Here is a 26,019-nt window from a genome sequence, read left to right as displayed (position 1 = left end):
GCCGGTTTGCCAGCAATGGCTTTAAGAGCATTTATTTTGGAGAATTGAGCGTTACATGGGGGGTGATGAATGACTTCAACCTGCCCGCTCCAACTCTGGGCCTCCACCTTTCCGCTACAGCTGTCACCGACCTGCCTTAAATCAGTGCAAAATGCCACTTATGAAACACCCAGCAGGCATTCACCTGATCTGTTCTTGTACTCAATGTCAAAGGCGGTGATTGGACTGTTGCCGTCAAAACCGCTGGTCCATCGCAAGGTGATGGTGCGAGCGTTCACCTCCCTCACCTCCACCTCTGGGGGGTCCGGGGGCTCTGATGAACATGAAATCACAACATGAACAGCTGTTACACACGGTGGCCTCATTTCCCAACATCAAGCGGCGTCCCATTGCTTGGGGGACGGCAGGTGGGGGGGGGGGGGGGGAGTGCGGTGGGGCGGGTGGCGGGTGTGAAGGTTGGGGAAGGTAGGGACATTTTTTTTTTAAACACCTTAGATTGTATTCACATTTCTGCAGCCTTACAAATGTGGCCTTTGATGGTTAATCACAGTGTGGTATCTGCATTGCATTAATAAACCACGCTCTGTTATAGAATGTGATATGCAATTGCAATGCTTTCACTGCTCTGAGTCTATATTTTGTTCCACCGCAAAGAAGGTATTCCGCCACCGGTGTGGGAGATGTCAGTGCATCAGTCGGCAAGAGACAAGAGGATGGTGAGTAAATGTGGCATCAGAAATCGGAATTAGAGATGAGAATGCCGACCTTCTTCTTGGTTCTATTCGGAAAAATAACGTAGAATGGAAATAATAAAATAATAAAATTAAACATAATAAAATAATTCTCACGACGTTTCGGCCACAACGCAAGCAGCCGTCCTCAGGTGAAGAACAGGTCTGTCGAGAAGACAGAGTCATTCAGACTCTGTCAGAGACATTCAAATTCTGTCTTCTCGACATATCTGTTCTTCACCTGAGGACGGCTGCTTACGTTGTGGCCGAAACGTCGTGAGAATTATTTTATTATGTTTAATTTTATGATTTTATTATTTCCATTCTACGTGACTTTACCGAAAGAACCAAGAAGATGAATCCCTGCTGTCACGAAAGCTTTAAATCGAAATTTAATGCCGACCTTAACGCAATAACATTCCTCAAGACCTTTTTGTAGGAGGGTCCTGCGTCAATTATGAGTGTTTGGCATGTGGAAAGGGTGCCAGGGAACCTTGGAGAAAACCAACAAAGTGAGGAGACAGCCCTTGAAGCTCTGCAATTAAAGATGCAATCCACGGATAGATCCAATATATTGAACCATCTGTGGGTTCGACCCATTGCTGTACTCCCTTATCATGGCCACCTTGCAGTCCTTTGCTTATAACACCTGGCATGAATTTATGAATTTTTACCGAGGCACTAACCTGGCTCAAGCCTGCTTATCTCTGAGTTCTGAAGATATTGGGTGAATTCAGTGTCAATATGATTGGAAGCATTTATAGAACCTGGCACCCACAAGAGTCATGGTGATTCACTATGAAGTAGCAAGCATTTAGAAGTGAAATACATCCACAAATCTCGCTGTGGACATTCATACCATGCGATGTCAACATTAATTTTCATTGGAAAGCACAACGTGTTAAACAAAACGTTGCGCCTGAAAGACACACATCGGAATAAGCGAGTCAGAAACGCGACGTCAAATACCCTCGGCAAATTATATTACCCGGCAACGCATGGTCAATCGTTACAGAGTGCACACAAAATATACGTGCCGCGCGTGCGTGAGGGATAACTACACTCCCGACGCGCATGAGTAAATCTGCACAAGGACACGTTGGGGGGGGGGGGGGGGATGCTACATTAACTCACCTTGCACGGTGAGCTGGATGAGCCCTCTGTCCTCGCCGTAAGAGTTGATGGCGTGGCACGTGAAGAAGCCAGAATCTCCGCGTACCGTAGGCAGTATCTACAACACAGGGAGCGACGAGGCAACAGCCCCAGGTTTCCATTGCTAAAAAGGCACTGCATCATTTGTTGGTTCTTTCGGTAAAGTCACGTAGAAGGGAATTAATACAATAATAAAAATAAAACATAATCAAATAATTCTCACGACGTTTCGGCCACAATGCAAGCAGCCGTCCACAGGTGAAGAACATGTCTGTTGGGGAGACAGCGTCTGAATGAACAGGTCTGTCGGAAAGACAGTCGGAAAGATAGACCTGTTCATTCAGACGCTGTCTTTCCGACAGACCTGTTCTTCACCTGAGGACGGCTGCTTGCGTTGTGGCCGAAACGTCGTGAGAATTGTATTTTATTATGTTTTATTTTTATTATTTTATTATTTCCCTTCTACGTGATGACTTTACCGAAAGAACCACGAAGATGAATCCTTGCAGTCACGAAAGCTTTAAATCAAAATTTGCATCATTTGTCTCAGCGGGCCTGAATTTTCATCTCCTGCTTAAATATAGATAATACCATTGCTAATAATTTGAGTGAGATATATAAAATATATATATTGCAATGCATTGCCCACGTAAATGTGTTATTTATTAACGCCAAAGCATCTCATTACAATGCTAAGCATTGAGCAGTGCTCAACATTTGTGTTGGTTCTGCACCAGTTGTGGAAATTCCACATTGCTATTGTGCAGTTAGGTATCTTTAAAAGAAGCGTATTATTAAATAAATACAATTACAATTCCTTATAATGGAAACAAATAGCAATGAATAACAATTGAATGATTACCAATCTATATAATTACAATACCCTACCCCCCTCTTTGCCTCGAATCACTGCACCAGATTGAATTGAATTAAATGATGACGTCACCCTGATGCTGCTGCTCTATTTAAGACCGGAAGCAACAGGAGAGCTTCACCATTCTTGACCGATGAAGCTGATTGTAATTATCAGCGAAACGTCGTACTCAATTTTAAAATGCTTTTGATTCTCTCTTCAGCACACCGGTGGGCTAAAGAAGTAAATTATTTTGTCCTTTGAAAAACGTGACACATTTTTTACTGTTTGGCCGTGTCGGGTGGTGGAGGGTTACGACACATTTATAAATAACACGATCTGACCCAAAAACCTATATTATGAATTATGAATCTTTAAAAGGTTTGCACTGTTATCTTTATACCAATGGTGCTTGCAAGAGGGAGGGATGATCGGTTGGATTGACGATCACCATCAAGATCAACTATGATCTATACACTCCTGGATGAAAGCCTCACAAGCCATCAACATCCGTCATGATCTCACTATGCAACACTCCATGCAGCTCCTGCGCATTAACTACTCGTTGAGAGTATTTGACAAGCCACTTCATTGGGCTCTCACTTGTGACCAGGTCGCTTCTGAAAAAGATCTGTATAGCTCAGTGGGCCTTATCTGGTAAAATACAAAATTAGTAGCATAAATAGTACAGGAATATCGTTGCTCCATCTCCTTACATATGGTGCCCTGGAAGGAGGTTCCGTCATTTGAGTGAATAATAATCTGAATAACAAGTTATGAATAAGGGTTTGGAATAATTTGCTTTAGCAGGCCAGATATTTTTTTCATTCCATATGTTGTTGGATAATTAATTTTGCATGATTGCTAATTGTGACTCGCTAACTTAAATTTTTTTACATTTGAATTACATTATGTGGATACTTGGACAAATACAATATTTGGCAACCACAGTTGCTGTCGTGTTTTTCTTTTGATTGCTTTTTAAAACATTAAAACAGCCGTGGATGAAAAGTAATACAAATTAAACATCCCTTACAATTATAGTTTGAATACAAACATGAGGAAAAAGTTACCACATTGTTTTCCATTACTTAAAAAGTTGATGAGTAATAGCGCATCACGCTTTTTTTTCAAACTAAGGTAAATCCATTCCCTGTGTATTCGTAAATGCTTGCACAGCTTTTCAGAAGCTTCAGAAGTGAGGCACACTTTGAGGAATGTATTACTCTCATTCTGTATCAGAGGCATCTATCCCCACCGACTTTAATGCAGACTCATATGGGGCTAGAGTTGGTGGTTGTTATGCGGAAAGGGAGAAATACATGCAAGTGCTATGCTGTGCAGTGTGTATCATGTAGGCGTGTAATGGTTCACCCCAGGGGCGGTTTCTTCATTAGGGCGATTGGGCGACGCACTACTAATGTCATTCAACCACAGAGTCACGCTAGCTGTCACTGTGCCTCTGGATATAGTCCAATCAGCGTCATGTCACGTTCTGTGGAGTACCGCCTCTTTTTGGGCGATTTCACTCCGGCTGAGAATCGCCCCGAGTGGCCCCATAGACTTACATGCAAAGATGTTTTTTTTCGAACGGCGGGCGCTCCAATGCATTCTCTATGGCTTCCGGGAGGGCTCGCCCTAACGTGCTTACGTCATCATACGTGCTAACGTCATCATACGTAAGCACGTTTCATCCAACAATATAATTTATCGCCACCTAGTGGAATCTTTAATAAAATAAACTTGAGTGGTTTGTTTTAATAGTGAGTATAGAAACAAACAAGGAGATGTATTGTAAGAGTCACTTTATTTTTCATTAATATTAAAGTAGTGAAGTTGCCTTTACATGCTTAAGCTGTTAATTTATCCATTGCATGGGTGGACCTTATCCTTATCAATCATCCAGACATTTGCCCCCCCTGAGAGATTTTGCAGGAGCCGCCACTGGTTCACCACCTAAGTAATGTGATTCATTGCCATGATTTGGCACTCATGGTTATGTAAACAAAACACATTACTACTCAGTCTAATGTTTGCCGTCTGGTTTGAATTGTTCCTCAGGAGAAAATAATATTTTCCGCTTACTGCAGGTTCCTCCCACAAACATTCGTTAACAGGAATGACCAAATATACAAAAGGGAACCTCCTGAAAAAGACCATTGGGACTTAAAACTATAAAAGATACTTTTATTTTACCCGGTAAGGCCCACTGGGGTGTTTAGCCTTTTTTCAGAAGCGACCTGGCCACAAATGATAGCTCAACGAAGTGGCTTATCGCGTGCAAATTTATGTCAGCCAAATACTCTAAACACATGTTGATTCTAAACGTTGAGGGAAAACCGGAGGATAGAAAGAGACGACAACTCAAATGTACACGCGGCAGGGTCGGAATCGAACCCACGACCTCCTGTCTACCAGGCGAGGTAGTTAACATCTTGCCACTTCGTGAAGCTTTCCTGGGAAAATATAGATATACCAATGTGGCCATGATGCAGCTCAGCGGGTGGAACCACCCTAATATAAACAATGGTCAGGAGTTTGTATTGGGACTGGCGAGCGTTGACCACTTGTTTATGTCTGGCATGAAGAAGGTCTGCATATAAAGATGTAATCAAAGTAGAGCCTACATGCGCTGTGAATGGACTAGTAGCCACGGGGGGTAATGACAGGGGTATCAGTTATGAGTCGAAGGGACTGGTGGCTACAGGAATGATCGAGAAGGGAGCGTGGTCAGATGCTGTTGTGGTGAGGGTCTCTGCCCGATGTCAATTGAACGCGTCTTCAATAAATTGCCATCTCAAGAGAAGTGTGTCAAGTCCTTACAAAGAGATAAGGTATTTGGACTGACTCTTCCACGCTGGCAGGACATCTTGGAAGACACATTTTACCCCACCACACTCGACTAACTGTGATCTACCCTTTAACACTGCCGGGAGGATACCCGTGGGAAGCTTTATCGAAACTTGGGCATTGTTGCAACAGCTGCGCCGGAAAGACATTACCGAACCGACGACCTCTGGATTGCATATGCAGTGCGCCAACCATAACACCAACCGCGGCAATGTCACACGCAGCACGTGAAACGAGCGATGGGCTCACCTGCAGGGTGGAGAGCAGCTCATCCCCCGTGTCCTGCGTGTACACGACATAGCGGAACATGCGCTCGGGATCAATGAGCGTCTCCTCCTTCTCCCAGCGGATGATGATGGGTCTCTCCCCGCGCGCCGAGCACTGCAGGTTGCTGTGCTGGCCTCGGGTCGCCAGCGTCACGTTGGCCTGCGAGGTCACGAGGGCCGGGACTGCACGGGGCACACGAGCCACTTAATAAGCGCCCCGCGGCCGAGTCGGTCGACAAAAGCCTCGCGCCCCAACGTCGGCAACGGCTGTGCTAAATAACAAGGCGGCGTCCATCTTGGTGCCGTGTTGCCGTTTGGAAAGTTCGTGGGGTTCAACAAGGGAAAATTAGTTACGTGCGATTGGATTTGCTTACCCAAAATACAAATTGTTTCTCGGCCATCAAACTGTGGTGGCAATTTTTAAGGGGATTTTCTTTTTTTATGTATAAGCAGCCAGATAAGCTTTTTACTGCTATGACTGGGATAGATTGTGTGCCTCCATGTATCTGAGTACGCTTAAAGTTATTGTAGGAAAACTTCCCAAAGTATAAAACCAATCACTTTGAACCTGAACACGGAGCTTACCAATGTCCAGCCCAGTATTACTCTTCGATTCGTTCGGTAAAGTCACGTAGGTGACTTACCGAAAGAACCAAAGAGTATGCATTCCTGCAGTCACAAAATCTAGATTCAGCCCAGTATTGTTTAAGACGAGTTGATAATACACTATCAAAAATTACCTTTTAAAACATTTACATTTTGTTATTAACCGGCACTATTAGTGTGCCAACAAACATGCCAAACTGCTTCCACTCGCAAAATCTATTTAGTTTTTTGACACTAGTTTTCCAATAATAGTGATATATATACCGTGTTGTGTTTCGATGCAAAGTTTTCGTGACTGCAAGGATTCATCTTCTTGGTTCTTTCGGTAAAGTCACGTAGAAGGGAAATAATAAAAGTAAAACATAATAAAATAAAATTCTCACGACGTTTCGGCGACAACACAAGCAACCATCGTCAGGTGAAGAACAGAGCTGTCTGTTCTTCACCTGAGGACGGCTGCTTGTGTTGTGGCCGAAACGTCGTGAGAATTGTATTTTATTATGTTTTATTTTTATTATTTTATTATTTCCCTTCTACGTGACTTTACCCGAAAGAACCAAGAAGATGAATACCGTGTTGTGTTTTCCAGGTGTCCCTCCAACAATCATTTTCTTTTGTTCACATGCATCTTTAGCTCACATTTCCATAGATATATGCGTCTCATTACATCGCTGATGCTTTCATGCAAGTTATACGTTTGTAAATTGAATATCAATCTGTGCTTTGAGAGTAACGTTTCACACTCTCGCGGAGGCTCTGCCGATTTCCGCACGTTGCATGTGTCCTATCACGCTGTCACCATGCCTCTTCATCTCCACTCAATTCCTCTACCAGCTGCCTCCACGCCAGCTTCATGACGTTTCCACTGAAACTGACACCATTCACTGGCTACCCTCACGCTCCTTGTATGCATGTAAGTATGTATGTTAAACTTCTTTTGCACCGTACGTAGCCAACCGTGCTAATCGGAGGTGCGCAGGGGAAGGACAACAAACTAGATTTAAAAGTGCATAGCTCCAGTGGCTTCCTATTACACTGGTCAACACACTTTTTCTGGCATAAGGTATTCCAACGGCTTTAAGGTAATTTTGGGGTGCTGATTCCAAATCTGGCATCAGTTTTTGACTATCACATCAGGTTTTTGAGATATCAAATATTGCATTTTCAAATAAAAACTGCAGAAGAAAAATATTAAATAAATGTAGATATCTACATAAAATTATATTATAAACACACTATCCTAAAAATACAGCACCATATTTTAACACTAAAGCAGTCACTGACTCGCAACAACTTGTAATCATAAGTGACAGAGTTAATTTCGGGTAAAATCAATGAAAATGGGGTATGCCGATAGCATAAAATGAGATGTGATAGAGCAAATCTGAGATCAGTTTTGGAATCAGCACCCTGAAATTAGTCTAAAACAGCTGCAAAAGTCCAGGCCATAAAAACATGTTTTTTTTTGTTGACCAGTGTTATCGGAAGGAAGAGTGTTCCAGATGGCCGCAGAAGCGCATCTAAAAGTGTGCGATGCAGTCCCCATCTTTGTGTAAATATATGAATGAGATAATAAATATATATTTTTTTTCGCGTCCATCTTTCACGCAAAATGCTATCTCAAAATGCTGCAGAATTTGTAGCGCGCATAGATTTGGCACACAGAGGCACGGGGGAACCTCGGGCAAGTTGGAAAGGTTGCCAGAGCTACTGCTGCCAACAAGTGCTCAGCTCTGTGGTCTCCCTATTGGGATGATTGACGATGATGATTATGACGGCCCAAGATTAAATGGTGATGGCATAAGGCCTTAAGCCAGCAGTGGATAGACAATAGCGGCTGACGATGCAACCATGATTCGCCCCAACCAACTGATTTGGATGAGCAAGTGATATATAACATTTTTGGACAAGTGATATAAAACAGAGCCCTCACAGCTAATGCTCATGAAACTGGCTATGGTACAAATGTACTGCATGCCAAAAACAACACAGAAGGTTAGCAAGCAACCTCCATGGTCAGCCTTCCGTGAAGGAATAAATGGCACAATGCAAATTACATTTCTAAACTTAGCGGATGCACAACTTTTATTTAATATTTTCCTGAACTCTTTCTCCCATATGGGCTTTTGCAGCAATATATCCTTAAGCTTTTACAGCAGTGGTATAATGTTTGTGATGAAATTTAAACGTTATTAACCGCGCACATCGCGAACCAAACCAATTAATTGAAGATAACAGTCTATATTTCTGACATTAAGGAGTTAAAAGTCAAATTGGATATCAGGGCCTAAGGCTCCTATTAGTGCCTTCATTGGAGGCGAGGCCCAATGTTGTGAATTCCTATGGAGACTAAATATCCTACAGCTAATTGTTAACAGCTGTCCTAGTTTACAAAGGCTCTACTTGTGCTCCTCACACGTGTGATCCAGCCAAGGATTACAGAGAAATCTACTTAGAAAGAGTCTTAGCATGGTAAAGAGGGCATTGAGAGAGAGGCCCACGGCAAAATTATGTCTATTTATAGGTGGATGTGTGTAGACAATTCCCAGTGCAAATGTTATACTTTCGTTTTTCCATGCATTTCATTGGCGTACTCTACGTACAAATTAATAGCGGATGGTTAACACTGCCACGGGCATTCACATTGCTACCTAAGGCATGAAATTAAGACTTGAGTACCAAAAGTACTCTCAGCACTACTACCACATTATCCACTACCACCACCCCTGTCCATACATGTTACAGAGACAAGCACGCAATTATATTAAATAGAATGCGCCATGGCCATTTCATTCGGCGCCAAACGATACAGAGCGAATGTATGGCCCTGCAACAAGAACAACCAAGTAAACGAATAACTAAAAAATAAAATAAACTCCATTCGCTCGATTGAACTCTGCCCTTTGGTCCTAATGTGTACCAGTACAGTAGAGAAAAAGGGTGTTTAAAGGTGCAGTCCTATAATTACTTGCTCATGCCATTGCTTTAATGTTCTCCAGCACAGGAAACTCCAGCCGGCACCCTCTAAAGGTTGTTCCACTTTTCCACACTGGTAAGACATCTTGGTAAAGGTTAGAGTACCCCATACTTTACCCAATCACACGGGATATTCATAATAGAGGTTTTTGGTTAGATCGTGTCAATATTTGCGTAAATATTTACGGAAATATATCGAAGTTTTTGGGTTAGATTGCGTAAATATTCATGTAAATATTTGCATGATCTAACCCAAAAACATCTATTCTGGATATCATCGGTCGCGAAAGCCTGGGTGTCACACGTGACCGACTAAGTGTTGTGTATTCACTCATACTGTGGGGTGGACAAGGGCTGGTGGGATTGATGTGTCGTTAAATGTGTCGTTAAACCCGCCACCACCCGATCAAACCCAAAAACTTCGATTACGGATACAATTGGTAGCGTGTTAAAGGCTTCTTTGCCAACACTACTATCATGACAACTACCACAACACCATCCCTGTCACGAAAGAAAACGACTATACTATTGGCACGTATGTAATGTTATATGCAATGTGCAGTGTAACACTTTTTGTAAAAAGAACATTTAAATGTTCTCAAGTAAAAAAAAGTATACGTTTCAGTTTTAAGATTCTAGTAAACGTCTTCAATCAGGTGCAATTGATCTTCTTGGTTCTTTCGGTAAAGTCACGTAGAAGGGAAGTAATAAAATAAAAATAAAACAATAAAATTATTCTCACGACGTTTCGGCCACAACGCAAAGCAGCCGTCCTCAGGTGAAAACCAGGTCCGTCAAGGCAACAGAGTCTGAATGAAACAGCACACGAGCTTGGAGCATATATATAAGCTGGGCGCCTTGACAAAGGAATTTGCATATCAAGAGGAATTTAGCATATTTATGGGAAATGCAGGAATGTGATTAGTACTACATATGCATGTGCATTATGCAGGATTAACAGCATCAAAGGGAGCTGCAGTTGCTGCTGCTGCAGTTGCTGCTGCTGCAGTTGCTGCTGCTGCAGTTGCTGCTGCTGCAGTTGCTGCTGCTGCAGTTGCTGCTGCTGCAGTTGCTGCTGCAATTGCTGATGAAACACTGGTTAAAGTATTGGCAGGTTCATAGTTTCCCATAAATGTTTTTATAATTTTTTTACTGTATAAGCACGGTGGTACATCTTTGTTTTATTATCATTAGTAGTGACAATTACCATTAATGTCCCACATAATATATATTTATAAACTGGATGTCTGCATACACGTGAAAAATTATTCTATTAGCTTAGGTCCAACAGTTGGGCCAAGTGTGTTTTTTTTATTATGTTGACATAAACAATTTTTGTATTCCATTTGAATATATCCATGGTGCCTGTTGAACAGATGGTTGGCTCGCCAAATATAAATTTTATGAATCACTCCCCCCACAAAGCAGTGACAAATGTTATCATAAATCGATAGGAAAATGCCAGAGCGTTATTTAATTACAATACGTGAAAACAGACATGACCATTTGGCATTTTAATGTATTGCTAAATACAAACTGTGCTTTTTTCCTTTTCCCAAACAACTTTCGGGCGGCGAGGCGCAAATGTTCCACTGAATTCTGCTTGCCGCGTGCAAAAGGTCAAATCCCGCGTAGTGATAAAAATAATGCAATCCTTTTAATGAGTTGTCCTGAATGCTAAGTCATGAGTAAGTAGATTGAGCTTGGGGCTTTGGTAGTCTCTCTCCTCTGGCGATAAATGACCCATGTTTTGTCTGGGACTGGAACAAGCCCCAGGTTTACCCTCCAAATCAAGTGGATGGCTGTAATGAGCTATTAGGCTGGATTAATATGACCAGTCCGGTTTGCAGTCATTAGGTGTTTTGTGTGTCATTTTTTTTACAAATGTACCATGTCCTTTACCTAATTTAGATTTTTTTTTCAGTATTGAAATAGCAGGATAAGTGTAGCAACACTGCCCAAAACCTTAATTACAGGCACATGCTGAAAGTTTTTTTTAAAGATCAAAGGCTGATTAATTACTTGAACCATAACCACTTTGATCACGATACACCGCTGTAAATAAGAATGTTTTGAAAGGGCAAGTAAATAATATAAGTGTGCAATAATTATACATTTAAATGTATTCTGAATTTTCAATAGTATTTTCTTGGTGCAGCGGCAATTGAATATTTAGCATGTATTAGTAGTTGTAATTAAAATAGAAAGTGTATACGGAATGTTGTGCAACGCCAAATATATGCACATATTTTAACTTGCGTCACCGCAAAATATGCTCAAACCAGCATTAATGATGTACAAATATTATTACCTTTGCTTTAAATTGAAAATAAAATATTATACAAATCACACATTATAAATCATAAACCCAGATTGATTGCACCAATGGTGAATACATTCCCTTGGGCAACACATTATTTATGCAACAAATCAATAATGTCTCTAAAACCCCGTGTGAAAGATCGTCATCGTTGAGCCCACAGTACCAACGAGGCTCCCAACATTAACTCTTTTGCACAACAATGCTTTGCTCGCAAAGTAAAAGTCCAACAACAACGGCTTACCACCGTAACACGACGAGTATTTCTTCAAGTTGCAAATCATGGCGCAAGCTCAAACGCGTTCCCCCCGGTGGGAATTCCATCACAGATCAAACTTAATTCAATGCAATTTAGATCGTTTTGTTTGACCACAAACCCTATCTAGCAAGAAACCAACTCAATTCTAGATAAACGTACTTTCAAACTTAACGTCGAAGCAAGTTTGTAAACAATTTTTTTACCGCCACATCCGTTGTTTTTCTGATCAAGCTTCTCGTGCAGAAAGGAACCAATTAGGCACACAAAGGTAAACTCATTACGTGGTGTTTGCCACAGGCCTTAAGGTACGCCGCATGTGCTGTGCATCTACAGGGGGGGGCATGTTCTGCATTTGCGGTTCAACCAGATAAGGACTAATCACACTAAAGGCTGAGTGAGTAAAAACCTTGTTTTCTTCTTGGGTTAGTTATCACTATCCTTGAAGATCCACGGTCCTGATATCTGAGCGGTTAAAAGCACAACAACAGGAGAATGCACAAACCCACTTCGGCTTAACAAAAAAAAAGACTCCATTGGCTCATTCAAGAGTGTCGGTAAAGTGACCCTGTGTCTCAGCCCATGGCACCGTGCCATTCATTGCACAGTCAAAATCTGTGAGCGTGAACGGGACCGGCGCAACAGTGTATGTGAGTTCTAGATTTGAAGCTTTCGTGACTGCAAGGATTCATATTCTTAAGTTTTTTCGGTAAAGTCACGTAGGTAAAAAATTTTTTTTTATTAATTTTAAATTTTTTACCTACGTGACTTTACCGAAAAAACCTAAGAATAAGTGTATGTGAGCATCGTACTCTTCACGTGGAGCAGCATCGACTTGCTGATGTCGGTGCCCACTCCATTGCTGACTTGGCACAGATAGAAGCCTCCGTCCTCCTCCTGCACCTGACGGAGGAGCAGGGATCCGTTCCCGAGCGGCTGGAAGCGGCCACCGCCACTCAGCACTGGCTGGAACTGTGGGTTCCCGTTGCCTGTCAATGACACGTGCATGGATGGGGTTGGTGGATACAATTGAGCAGTCTGTCAGTGGCATACACAACCAGGGCAATGCATTGACATGCTGAAAAAAAAAACACAATACTAAATACAAAGAACCTCTTTGGCCATGTGTTCTGTTTAGGCATCTGTAGGGAACTAGCATCCATAAAAAATTGCACGGTACACAAGATAGCGGTTTTGCCCATGTTGACGTTGCAACACATTTTAGACTGAGTTTACCTAGGAGAGGCCTGGGCCCACTATTTTCAGATATCAACTGCCATTGCTGAGCGAGGCCAGGAGTCGTTGAGAACTTAGCGGAGTGCATGAACCACTACGTTGTCATTCCACACAACATGGGCACATGGTGGCAGGAATCCATGAGACAACCCCTGGTGTACTGTCTAACAAAGTAATACTTGTAACCTAGGGAGCACAGCAGCAAAAAAATTGAAGCACAAAAGTCCCGAGTGGAAACCCCAATTGGTGACAATGCAGCTGGCTTCTCTCACTCACTCACTCCAAAGACCGGAGGGCTTTGGATAATAAGGACTCTATAACCGACTTTCATTTCTTATTATGCTAAATAGTGGCCAAACAGTGAAATTCTATCTGTTTGCAAATTGAAAGCGATAATAATACCTCTTATTTTTAATATCACATGCCCTATTTTTCATTCGCATGGCTTGAGACTTATACTTTTTCAATTCCGTTACAATTCACTATTTCTTTCTCGCTATAATTTGAGGCGCTACATCAGGCTTTTTGCGTCAACACATTGATTTTTTTGGTGCATTGTGTTTCGTAAATATTGATACAGAAACCTCTCTTAATGGTGAGTAACGATTATTTTCTCTCAATACGGTACATGTAGTGACGACATGTAGGGCGCGTGGAATACACTCGGACACCTGAATGTCCACCCACCGATGAATAATAAACAAAAGTTTTACCAACATTACACCAATCGTGAACGAGTTTTGTTCACGGAATAGGGATTTTTTTAGTCAGCAGAAACAAAGAAAAAAATATCGGTACAATAACACATCCTCATGGGGGTTGGCCAGTCTCTTGAATTGTCCTCCGTGTCATTTTGAAATATTAAAACCCAGTGTAGAAATGTTATCACATATTAAAGGAAAACATATGAGCCACTAAATCGCAGGCCCTCGGAGGATATTTTGGTGACGCGAGAAATATTCTCCCATCCTGCAAATTAAAGTCTGACACTCCGGGATATCGCAAGCCATCCTTGGGTGTGAGATAACTACTGGAACCACCCTCATTTCATACGTAATTTGGGGCACCCGGCTTCCTATGGAGACAAGGCTCATAAACCATCATATCACGCATTCTCCTGGGCATTACTGCGCAGCTGGACTCAAACTCTTTTTCACCCCAGCATGGATTGAGAAGTGGGGGGTTCCATTACCTGCTGCTAGAAGAAAAATGAGCTGTCAGTCTATGCATACTTTCGCACTGCTCACGAGTAATGGTGTCGGTGGGAATGGCACTCTTCAAGTGTAATACAAACTATGGAAGCTCAAAATGAATTGAACTATAAATATGTTCCCACCCCCGCCAAGTACATATTTTACGGTAATGCAATTTTAGCTCCAGTCTCATAATTGTTTCCGCAAAAAAAAAAGAAGAGACAACATTTTCACACGGAGAAACACAGGAGAATATGTGAGCATTAAAGTCGTTTGCAACAAAAATAAAATAAAACGATATTGCAATATCCTCATAATGGTTGCTGGCGATGTTGATAGAAAAAAAATGCACTTTAGGGTTTTGTGCTATTAGTGTAAATGTGCAATTTAGAATAAACAAGTTGTAACAACTCCCGCCCCCCCATCCTCTGGCGCATTTCACTGCAGTCGTTTGCAACCATAACCGTGTACCTTTTGAGTACTTCCAGATAATCTTGGGTATTGGGTAGCCATCGGCTGAGCAGTTCAAAACCACAGGCTTCCCGAAAATCCCATCTTGGTCCTTGGGTTGAACCACAAAACGTGGTGGCACTGTTAGGAGAAGTCACACGCGCGGCAATGAAATTCAGACCGCGGAGCGAGACGCCCATGCACCGCCCCAGCACCGCGATTTCACTTTGCGCTGCGCTTTAGCCCCCGCGGGTGAAAATATCAGCTATTATGTGCGGGTTATTCTTGGCAAATGGAGCGAGATGCATCGAAAGGGTAAAAACCTTTCGCACCCCCGACGGTGATGAAAGATTCCCATAATGGCTCTTCGTAAGGAGCAGCGTCAACTAAATAACAGGCTTGCGATATTTAGAGGGGGGTTTATTCTTGCCAGTGAGGGTTGAAGGCACAACTGAAACCACTGACACTGTACATCGATATTTATGAAATTATTAGAAAAGTAAAACGTTCGCCCCCACCACCCACCCCAATTTCACGCCACAAATAGAAAAGTGTGCAAAAGGCGAGTAAAAAATTCCATCTTTCAGATTGTTTCGACACGATTTGTTACATTGGGTGTGCTCATTTGTACTGCGGACTCGTTTCATCTGCCATTCTCTATATACTGGTAGATCAAACGTTAAGACCGCATCTCATCCTGTGTAGGTGTAATCCATCTCGCTGCTGCACACACCTTCATTTCATCATGCCCCAATGGTCATCCAATTGATCACGTTTCTTTCATTTCTCATCCATCGTTAATTATATCAAGACAATCATCGTATATTGATGGCATGATGCGGAAGTTGCTGCAATGTCCAAACCAATACATGATCTTCGGCGTTTTGTCCTCCATGCCGCATGGCACGTAATGTGTAAATAATGTATTTATCCCAATTACAAAACATATACCGCATACATGTTTTAATTACATTCTTTGCTTAATTGCAAATTAATACTTGTTAGTATATTTATATGACACGTGGATATTGACATGGTAAAAGTAACTTAAGCTAAAAGGTGTGCAAAGCAACGTGGAGGGGGTTAACGCCTGTAATTTACTTGACATCTGTGAAGAAGAGATTAATAGCTCATCGGATTCCTTCAGTACAAATAAAGATTCTGAATTACACTGAGAGAAAGAGGAACACATTGATTACAGGGCATGTGCAAGTTAAAGATATCACATAGTGACTTTCAGGAATGGCAAGTGGGATTGGGCCGGGACGTGTCGCTAGGAGGAATGACGGTGGCCTGTGGTCGAGGCTGATGATGGAGTGGCAGCCAATGGAAGGGACGCAATTTACTGTCTAGAAATGTTTTTTCAGTCTTATTTGGGATCAGAGGTCGCAAACGGGTTTTGATTTCTTACCCGTACCCGGCCGCACCAGGGTCGCAAACGTACCTGGCCGTACCCGTACCCTACCCGTACCCGGCCGGGTACGGGTAGTGTATCGGGTACCTGATTGCGACCTCTGGGATGAAGCCATGTTGCAGGCGCGGGTGGGTTGATTCTAGGAACTTGAATTGTGAGAAGAGACAAGATGTTGGGAAATGAGTGACAAACAGTTACTCACCAGTGACTCACGGTCTACCCGTACCCGGCTGCACCAGGGTCGCAAACGGCTACCCGTACCCGTACCCGGCCGGGTACGGGTAGCCGGGTATCGGGTAGGGTACGGGTATCGGGTATCCGGTTGCGACCTCTGTTTGGGATATGTTTTTGTCAAGTAAATTGTTTACCTTTCCTATACGTTCTAACCCGCCCCGACTGGACATCGGCGAAAAGAGCTTTATAGCTCACCGGATTCCTCCAGAATAAATATGATGTTGCGATTGTGATTGCTTTGGAGCTCGTGTCCAGGAGCCAAGGGAATTGTTGCATTGCGAGATTGTGAAAGAAGATCATGAACAGCTTCATGACGTCGCACCTCCGATTAGTATGTTTGGCTACATACAGTGCAAAAGAAATTCAACATACATACAGCTTAAAGAGAGGCCTTCAACCAGCAGTGTAGAGATCATTATTGATGATGTTGGTTGTATTCATCTTCTTGGTTCTTTCGGTAAAGTCACGTAGAATGGAAATAATAAAATAATAAAAATAAAACATAATAAAATAATTCTCACGACGTTTCGGCCACAACACAAGCAGCCGTGGCCGAAACGTCGTGAAAATTATTTTATTATGTTTTATTTTTATTATTTTATTATTATTTCCATTCTACGTGACTTTACCGAAAGAACCAAGAAGATGACTCCTTGCAGTCACGAAAGCTTTAAATCGAAAAGATGGTTGTATTATGTTTGCCATCGTCCCTTTCTATTTTGTGCACTAGGCTTTTAATCACGTGTTTATTTTGTAGCGTTTTAACAATGCTAGATGATATATATGTGCTTTTACTTGTTTCTTTTTTACTTTGTCTCCCATTGAAAAAGAAGCGCTTAATCTCAATGGGTTCTCACATGGTTACACATACAGAGGATATCCTCACGATCCATATTACAATGTATTCAATATTCACGACAAATCCTTTGATCTTATTAATAGGAAGGGTACTCATTTACACTGGGGGTCAGAAAAACCGGCTTGCACTGCTGAGACATCAAGTTGAAGCCCTCAGGCTGTGTCACGCAAGGGTCTTCTATCCATGTCAGGGGCAACCGAGTCAGTACCTCTGATACATCGAGTTAAAGCCCTGGGGCTGGACACCTCCTGAGGCCCCCGTCTACGTGAGAATACTGCGTGAGCGCCTCTGTGATCGCGGGTTCAAGCCTTTGGGCAGAGAAGTGAAAATCGAACACTGTCTGACAAGGAATCTTGAGTGCGGGTTGCGCACATGGGGTCCCCACTGAACTGATATGTGCTACAATAAATAAATAACAGAAGCACAAAATGAGAATTTCCTATCCATATCATCATAATTAGCTCTGGGTGCACAGGGGTAATTAGAATGTATCTTCGTAAGCCTGCAACAAAACAAATGCAAATAAAACCGGAAGAGTTCACGGTGTGCGTATGCAACGGATGGGGATAACTCAACCTTGTAAGGTGGTGGTTTTCAAATATTAGAACAATTTGGCTCATCATCATAATTATTCTCCTGCCTCCAGGGTTGTAAAATATGCCAAATCTGCCCATCGACACTTTCTAAACGTTTGTCCTATGTGGGAACAGGAGGCACAATCATCATGCTGAATTTATATTCGCACCACTGGCTTTGGACTGCAAATGGAGATCACCCCTGCCCAACGCTCATTATATCCTGAAACGAGTTGTACTTTTAACGGTTCGAGAGAAATGTTTATTGCTACACAGGAGATCATCCTGCACAGACAGGGGTATGATGCATGCATAATGAAACAAAGCACCATCAGTTTTATGAAGACAGTTACTATTAGAGGTATCAAGATACATCAATTAATTTATTGATATGAACATCGGTTCACGGTGCGTGCATGAAATCATGTATGTAAGAACTGATCCCCCCCCCCAATTCATATACTTTGCATGTAATGAGTTCAGAATCTGATTAAAATCAGAATCTTCATTCCTACCGGTAGTAATCCAATGAGTTATAAAGCTTTTTTCACAGATATCCAGTCGGGGCGGGTCATAAAGTTACAACAACAAACAATACAAAAACACGTAACCCGTGCCATCACTTGCGGGCCGCTACATTCTCTACAAAAACAAGACAGCAACAACAACAAAAATCAGACTCCTGAAAAGAATTTGCGACGATCTTGCACCAACAAGTCGCGGTGGGCGAATCTGCCACGCATCTCGTAACTGTCACCGGCCGACAAGGCGGGAGGACAACGCGGGAGCTACCTCTGACGATCAGCTGACTCCCGTGGCTGACGGTGGCGGCCTCGTTCCTCGCCAGGCACGTGTAGTTGCCGTTGTGGAGCTGCGTGACGTTTGGGATGAGCAGCGAGCTGATGAATTCCGTTGTCTCCACCTGGGCGCCCAGGCGAGGCGGCAGCGGCTGCCCGTCTTTGTGCCACGTGATGCGGATGGGCGAGTCGCCGGACACGATCACGCAGGGCACGTAGACGCGCTGGCCCTGCGTTACCGCCGGCATCTCGAATGGCTGGATGAGCGGCGGCTCTGCCGCATTCGAACGGACGGACGTAGGAATGGGCCCCCCCCCCCCGAGTCAATTTTAGCCCTCGTTGTGCGGCCACGGATAAAGCGGTGCAGATAGGAGGCATTTGTGTCACGTGACCAACCTCATTGTTAGCCAGGCATCTTTGAAAAGAATGGAATGATTCGTATTTAATGTTTAGGTGTATTGACTAAAGCTCACATTGGCCACCCCGAGAGGCTGTAACTCACTATAATATAGATACTGATAGTTTTTTTTTACCCTTTGATCTGACAACAAAACTGACACCTTTTTGCATTGACCACATGACGTCCAACACCATGTGAGACTAGGCTCTAAGGAAAGCTGTCTCGGGTGTGGACCAATTAATTTCAAGGACAGTGCATACATTATCAGAGTTGTGTTTTTTGTTTGCATTCCGACCGCAGGTATTGTGGTCAATGCAAACATGACTCCTTGTAAAAAAAAGGTGTCAGTTTTGTTGCCAGATAAAAGGGTAAAAAACCAATTATCATATTTTGCTACTGGCAAAGGAGGTTCCAATGGTGGAATATAGATACTGTTATGGTAGAAATATTTGTATTGATTATGTTTATTATTATTATGTTTCATTTTATTTGAATCCTATTATGTTATTAAGTATGCATTTAAAATGCCTTATGTTTAAATGTCCATGAGTACATGGAAATGTCAAAATATACATGATATTCTTCTGTGGAAATAAAACACATTATTCCTGCTAAGATGGGCTTAATAACTGTGCCGTAACCTTTTTGCTGGTCCCCATAAACTAAGAATTACCAATTTCTCAGGGATGGTAAATCTTTTTGACACTCATCGTTCTGCCAATTTCTGAGATCCAAATTAAGAGTCAAAAGTCCCCAGCACCACAAACCATCAGTTGTGTGCCACGTTACAGCGTGTGTGTAATAACCAGGCAATGGCAGAGACACAGAGACACCGCATCGCCTACCCAAGTGTGAAATCCAATTACCAACTGTACAATATGGCCAAAAAGTTCGTACCTTTCACAGTGACAATAAGACTCCGGCTTGGGCTGGCTCCGGGCTGCACCAGCACGCTGCAGATGTATGCCCCCTCATCCATGCCCTTCTGCACGTCTGCCAGGCGTAATGTTCCATTGGCGAACACCGTTTGCCTGTGGTTATAGGGTAGCGGAGTGCCCTCTCGCAACCAACGGATGGAATAGTAGGGGTAGCCGATGACGCGGCAGTGGAGGTAGGCTTCTCTGCCGGCAATAGCCGTCACGTTGCGCATCGGACGGATGCTTGGAGATCCTACAGCGGGGTAGAATTGCACGAGCGCTCAGGAATTTGTGCCGTGGTTAATCAAGCAATCAATGCGACGCATCTTAATGAAACGTTCAATTGAATGGCTGCAATTTTTTTTTTTTTACCAAGTGAAATTAATTATCTTTGTCGTGCCACCATTAATGACCGAGGTGACATATTTTGCATCTGAGCCATTATTTTGTTGGGCCCAATTTAGTTGAAGGTAATTTTATTTTAATTGGGAACTTTATCTGTGATGATGATGCAGGGTGGGCTATTTGTGGGAATGAAAAAGCTGCAGCGCATTTAACATCTGCCTTAGAGCAGACAGTGAACTATGGGAATTCCCGATGTAATTTTCAAGGCAGTGGCAGGAGACAAATCATAGACTCTCTGCAAAGAGGCCCAGTCGTCATTGTGCTGACTACAAGGTTATGTAGTGGCCCATTCCATGGTAGGTAATTACAAATGCATAATTATCAATCGAAATAAAATGCAGATGTGCGCTGTCCACAAACAAATGTGAACTACACAATTGTAATGCTAGCCGATGGGTTATAACCTTATTTACCTTGACCTGAAAGAAAAGCACCTCTAATTGCAAAATCTCTTTACGGACACTTGGCTCGCGTTTGGTTTATTTTACAGGAAAAAAAAAACCTTTATACGGTGCAGGTCCATTAAACCGTACAAAGCGTGTTTACAACTGGGGTAATATTACTTGTTTATTGCTGGTGCTTAACTTGGCGATAACAGGGATGTATAACGGCCCACACGGAGGCCTCTGGTTTAGTGTCTTCTCTGTTCTAAACTGCTCAGAATGCAGCACGAAGGAAGCAGTTTTAGCTCGTCTACAAGTTGATCAAATGCTGCCTAAAAAACAATCTCAAATCAGGCTCTCCAAGCCACTGCCATCAAATATCTTACAAGGGCAATGGCATTTCTCAATAAAGAAAACGTGGCCTTGTTTTTGGAAATCATTATCAATGAGTATTGATTCATTATCTGTGGCTTAACATTTGTTTGCATACAACTTTAAACATCTCACAGCAACAGGCGACAAGCTTAACTATGCTGCATATAGCATCTTTTTACACTGTGTATTAAGTGTTTCATAACAGTGAGCCAAATTCGCATTGGAATCTTAATTATTTTCGACAAATAATTTCGAAAAAATGCATAGGATTCTAATGTCTGATTTGTAGGTGCTATTGATATAGGGAGTGATGGCGCAGTGGTCAGCATCCTTGGTGACCTGTATTTTGTTCCTGGCCATGGTAAACATCATTGGCAAGTAAGTGATTTATGAAGTGGTCCTGGGTCTCCCCTAGATTGACTCATCCTGAAATGAGTACCTATTGTGGTTGTGTGCACATCAGCACTGCGGCGACAAAGGCGGCTGGCCAAGGTTCTGGCCACACCGCCCCTATGCAGGATTTATGAAGGCCCGTTAACAAAGCTTGCCCAACAGTTCACACAGGCTGCATGGGGAATCTTTGTCATTTATATGGAGGAAATTAAGACACAGCGGCTGATATATAGTTTGTTATAAAGCTGGCAAAACCGAGTTTGATTCCGGACAGCAGCTAATATGCGTGACAAGTGATAGCCGAAACTGGATTGGGCCTCATATAGATAAACTCAGCATTAAAATCAGCATCTGGTGCAATATGCATATTTTAGCACTGGAGAGAAAGAGGCGGTGTAGCATTGTGTCAGCCACACCACCCCACTCGTGCACGTGCCGGCTTTAATTGGGTTGCCAACCAAAACACTTTGTCCAACAATCTTGATGGCTTTACGGTACGTCTTGGTGTTATTGATGTACATGTGTGAGACTGATGCATAACTCTGAGGTTCGTGACCGCTACATGCAGCAATAGGTAAAGTTGTGTCCACATATGACCACAGATTTTTGACTGGTTGGGGTGCGTCCAAGCGTACAGTGAAACCAGAGTTAAGGCCCGACATTGCATAGTGACTAGCTGCACTACTAATCACCGATTACTAAAAGTGAGGCACATTGTTTTCGGAATTTAAGTTAACCCCTGGAAAATGGATGGTAAATGTCTATACATTTTTTTAAAATCTATACAGGGGAAACTGCAAAGGCACTGAGAAATAAAAAACATACATGACACTGAGGTCAGCACACGATCTTAAAAGTTCCCCGCACAAAAAAATGCGTGGGCTCATATCTCAATTCAGTTTCTCAGTGCCCTCGTTTAAATCAGCTCCCGTCAATTTTTCTAACGCTTAAACAAATGCCAGATTTGACCCCCCCTCCTCTCTCTCTCTCAATCTCCTAAGCGCCTCCACCAATTGGTAAGTCGTCGGCGGCTGGAGGGGGAGGTGCAAGGGGCACAATCGCCACTGGTCACACCGGGCACACGTTTCACTGCAGCGAGCGTGCACGCACCCCCGTGTGCGTGTGTGAGAACAGAAATAGCCGTTAAGCACCTCTTACGTTTATGCGTGCCTGGTACTCGGCCTGGCCCGCGGTGTTGCCGGCCTGGCAGCGGTACACCCCGCCGTCCGTCACGCGCGCGCCCGTCACGTTCAGATAGCCGGTCACCACGGCACCTCCAACTTCTCCTCCACCTTCTCCCGCTTCTGCCACTCTCGCTTCTGACCCTGACCCTGCCGCCGCCGCAGGCCCTGCGCTGTCACCGTGGGTGACGATGTGGTTTCCGCGGCGATGGGGAGCGTCGCGCGAGAGGGCCGGCTCGCCGTCGAGGGTCCAGGCGATGGTGGGGGGCGGAGAGCCGCGCACGACGCACTGCAGCGAGAAGGGCTCCCCGGGGCTCACGACGCGCTCGCTGAACGACGAGGCGATCTTCGGGCTACCGTCTGCGGCGTGGGGGGAAAACACAACGGCGATTGTGAACGTACATCCCATGCATGAAATTTCGATTTAAAGCTTTCGTGACTGCAGGGATTCATCTTCTTGGTTCTTTCGGTAAAGTCACGTAGAAGGGAAGCAATAAAATAATAAAAATAAAAACATAATAAAATAATTCTCACGACGTTTCGGCCACAACGCAAGCAGCCGTCTTCAGGTGAAGACCAGGTCTGTCGGGGAGACAGCGTCGAAACGTCGTGAGAATTATTTTATTATGTTTTATTATTGTATTACTTCCCTTCTACGTGACTTTACCGAAAGAACCAAGAAGATGAATCCCGTGCATTGTGAATATCGATTTGTTCATTTGCGTGTCTTGGACTTATTGCGCACCGTACGTAGACAACCGTGCTAAACTAAATCTTTATTTTTTATTTTTACCAGGGAGGGCCCACTGAGCTGTATAGCTCTTTGTTAGAGGCGACCTGGCCACAAGTGATCACCCAACGAAGTGGCTTATCGTGTAGAAATTGACAGCAGACAAATACTCTAAACTGTTTCTAAATGGACCTGGAGTAAAATACAAACTTGTCATGAAGTTAAAAACTAATTTACCTTAACAAAGCAGCAAGTGTCACATTTGTGTGCGACTACAACTCCGCGCGTCACATTAATGTAAATTGTAATGAAAGTAATTATATAAATAAATAAACAACATGACATTTTTTTTACTCGAGTAATTAATTTCTTCACTCGGTGACTAAATATACCACGAACAATTTTCAGTGCTCTGCATCAGCACTGACCCGGCATCATCAGCAAGCCGTGGTGACCTGCTGTGATGGCACAGGGGTTGTTTTTTTATATCCCCTTGCTAAGTGAGCAAATAGGACGGCGACTGGAAATGCGTGGCTGCCCATTGTATGCAAATCAGCATCTGTCAGGAGGCATTTTCATCGCCTAAAGCAGATCGCGACGCCGTACGCACCACCCACTAATAAGAACTGACTTCATCTTGCAGTGTCTACCCCTCTGGTAACGTAACATTTTTTAAAAATTAAAACCATTAGGCATAGTCGCTTGATTCTCAAGGGGTCACAGAGTGCGTGTGGAATTTTTTTGGCGGGGAAACTTTCATCGGACATTTAATTTGAACCGTTGGAAATAACCGTGAGAGATGAAACGAGACAGCAATATTCTTTACTTGTCGAGAAAAGCCTCAACCAGGGTCAGTCCTCTCCTAAACCATCGAGGTGGCAAAGAGAGTGCCTCACAATCGGAAGGATGCAAGCTCAAACAACTACTTCTTGGTATGGGTGTTGACTCAGCCCATCATCCCTGCGGGGTCGTTAAAATAAGCAACCACCATTGGAACCTCCTTTGCCAGTAGCAAAATATAATTGTCTTTTTACCCTTTTATCTGGCAAGAAAACTGACACCTTTTTTTTGGCGTCATGTGGTGAAACACCATGTGAGACTAGGCTCTAAGAAAAGCTGTCTCGGGTGTGGACCAATACATTTCAAGGACGGTGCATACATTATCAGAGTTGTCTTTTGTGTTTGCATTCGGACAGAAGGTATTGTGGTCAATGTAAACATGACTCCTTGTAAAAAAGGTGTCAGTTTTGTTGCCAGATAAAAGGGTAAAAAAACAATTATAATAAGCAACCACTTTGGGGCCAAGAGCAAGATACAAGCTCCATCTCAATATTCATTTGAGAAAGAAACCACTTTGGTAATTGTTGTACTCTTTCCTTTCAAGGATGTTCCTGCATAATTGGATGTTTGACCAGTTTCTTAAATGGCAAATTTGAATTATTCCTTTTATCTGCTCAAGTGTTTACCAGAACCATTGAAGAAGACACACTGCTGTAAAAGTCCCCCCCCCCCACACTCCACCACCCCTTCTCCTTTAAGGCGAGGAAGGGGTGGTGGGGGGGGGGGGCTCAATTGATTACCTGTGACTTAACATTCAAATCATAAATGCACCTAGTATCGATGAAGCAAATCGGCTGCGTGGGGCAACGCACCCTCTAGCATGAGGATGGAGAAGTCCTGGGCGGTGTCTCCCCCCTCGCCCCGCGCCACGCACTGGTACGTCCCGCCGTCACTCCTGCCAGCCGCGTGCACCGACAGCCGTTCGCCCTGGGCCCCCGATACGCTGGCCGTAGGGGTCGGCGGGTCGCCGTTGTGGAACCACGTGACCATGCCGTCGCCCGCCGCTCCCGACACCTCGCAGGAGAACTCCGCCGTGCCGCTCAGCGTGGTCTTGAGACGGTGTGGATCCACCCTCACCACCACGGGGGCTAAAGCGGTGAGCGTGCAAAACAACCGGGGAGGTGCCGAGGGCGGTGGCCCGTAACGTGAACGTTAAAAAAAAAGTCTTTGAATATCATCCAAAAGCAAAGTGTGACGAATGATAAATTCGCGCGTAGTTTACGAAAAGCCTTAAACTCATGTTGATGAAGTCCCATGAGCCTAAACGACAACAACAAATTGCTTTTTTTATTTACTATATTTGCTGTTATATTGTTATGGAGGGAGCTCTGTGATGGTCAAATTCTGGGGTAAATAAAAAATACTGTTATCACTTAGATATCCGAGTGGTATTAACTAATCATTTAACGTTGTAATATTTGTTATTTAATTATTTGTATTTTAGCAGATAAGGCCCACTGAACTATATAGTTATTTTTCAAAAGCGACCTGGCCACAAATGATATTTGAATGAAGTGGCTTATCATGTGGACATTTATAGCAGCCAAATACTCTTAAACGCGTGTTTATGAACGTGGAGGAACAAAACTGGAGGGCCTGGAGAAAAAAACAAATATACAGGCATGAG

At 43.3% G+C, this 26,019-nt stretch overlaps 1 protein-coding gene across 2 annotated transcripts in view; it reads right to left on the bottom strand.

Annotated features, from left to right (window-relative positions):
• Window positions 1–26,019, bottom strand: part of LOC133342054 (cell adhesion molecule DSCAML1-like) — a 181,868-nt gene that overhangs the window by 61,577 nt on the left and 94,272 nt on the right. For both annotated transcript variants that reach the window (XM_061550959.1, XM_061550960.1), the window contains exons 6-14: window positions 25,205–25,480; window positions 22,793–23,182; window positions 20,066–20,338; window positions 18,764–19,042; window positions 14,911–15,030; window positions 12,823–12,999; window positions 5,836–6,035; window positions 1,866–1,962; window positions 185–313 (exon numbers count right to left, since the gene is read on the bottom strand). In XM_061550959.1, the coding sequence (XP_061406943.1) occupies window positions 185–313; window positions 1,866–1,962; window positions 5,836–6,035; window positions 12,823–12,999; window positions 14,911–15,030; window positions 18,764–19,042; window positions 20,066–20,338; window positions 22,793–23,182; window positions 25,205–25,480 (1,941 nt within the window). The remainder of the gene's footprint in view (window positions 1–184; window positions 314–1,865; window positions 1,963–5,835; window positions 6,036–12,822; window positions 13,000–14,910; window positions 15,031–18,763; window positions 19,043–20,065; window positions 20,339–22,792; window positions 23,183–25,204; window positions 25,481–26,019) is intronic.

The sequence above is a fragment of the Lethenteron reissneri genome, chromosome 13 (assembly GCF_015708825.2).
Source record: "Lethenteron reissneri isolate LAM-NWPU_2019-01 chromosome 13, ASM1570882v1, whole genome shotgun sequence".
NCBI lineage: Eukaryota > Metazoa > Chordata > Hyperoartia > Petromyzontiformes > Petromyzontidae > Lethenteron > Lethenteron reissneri.
The sequence above is the reverse complement of the archived record's forward strand: the minus strand, read 5'-3'. Positions and strand labels throughout refer to the sequence as shown.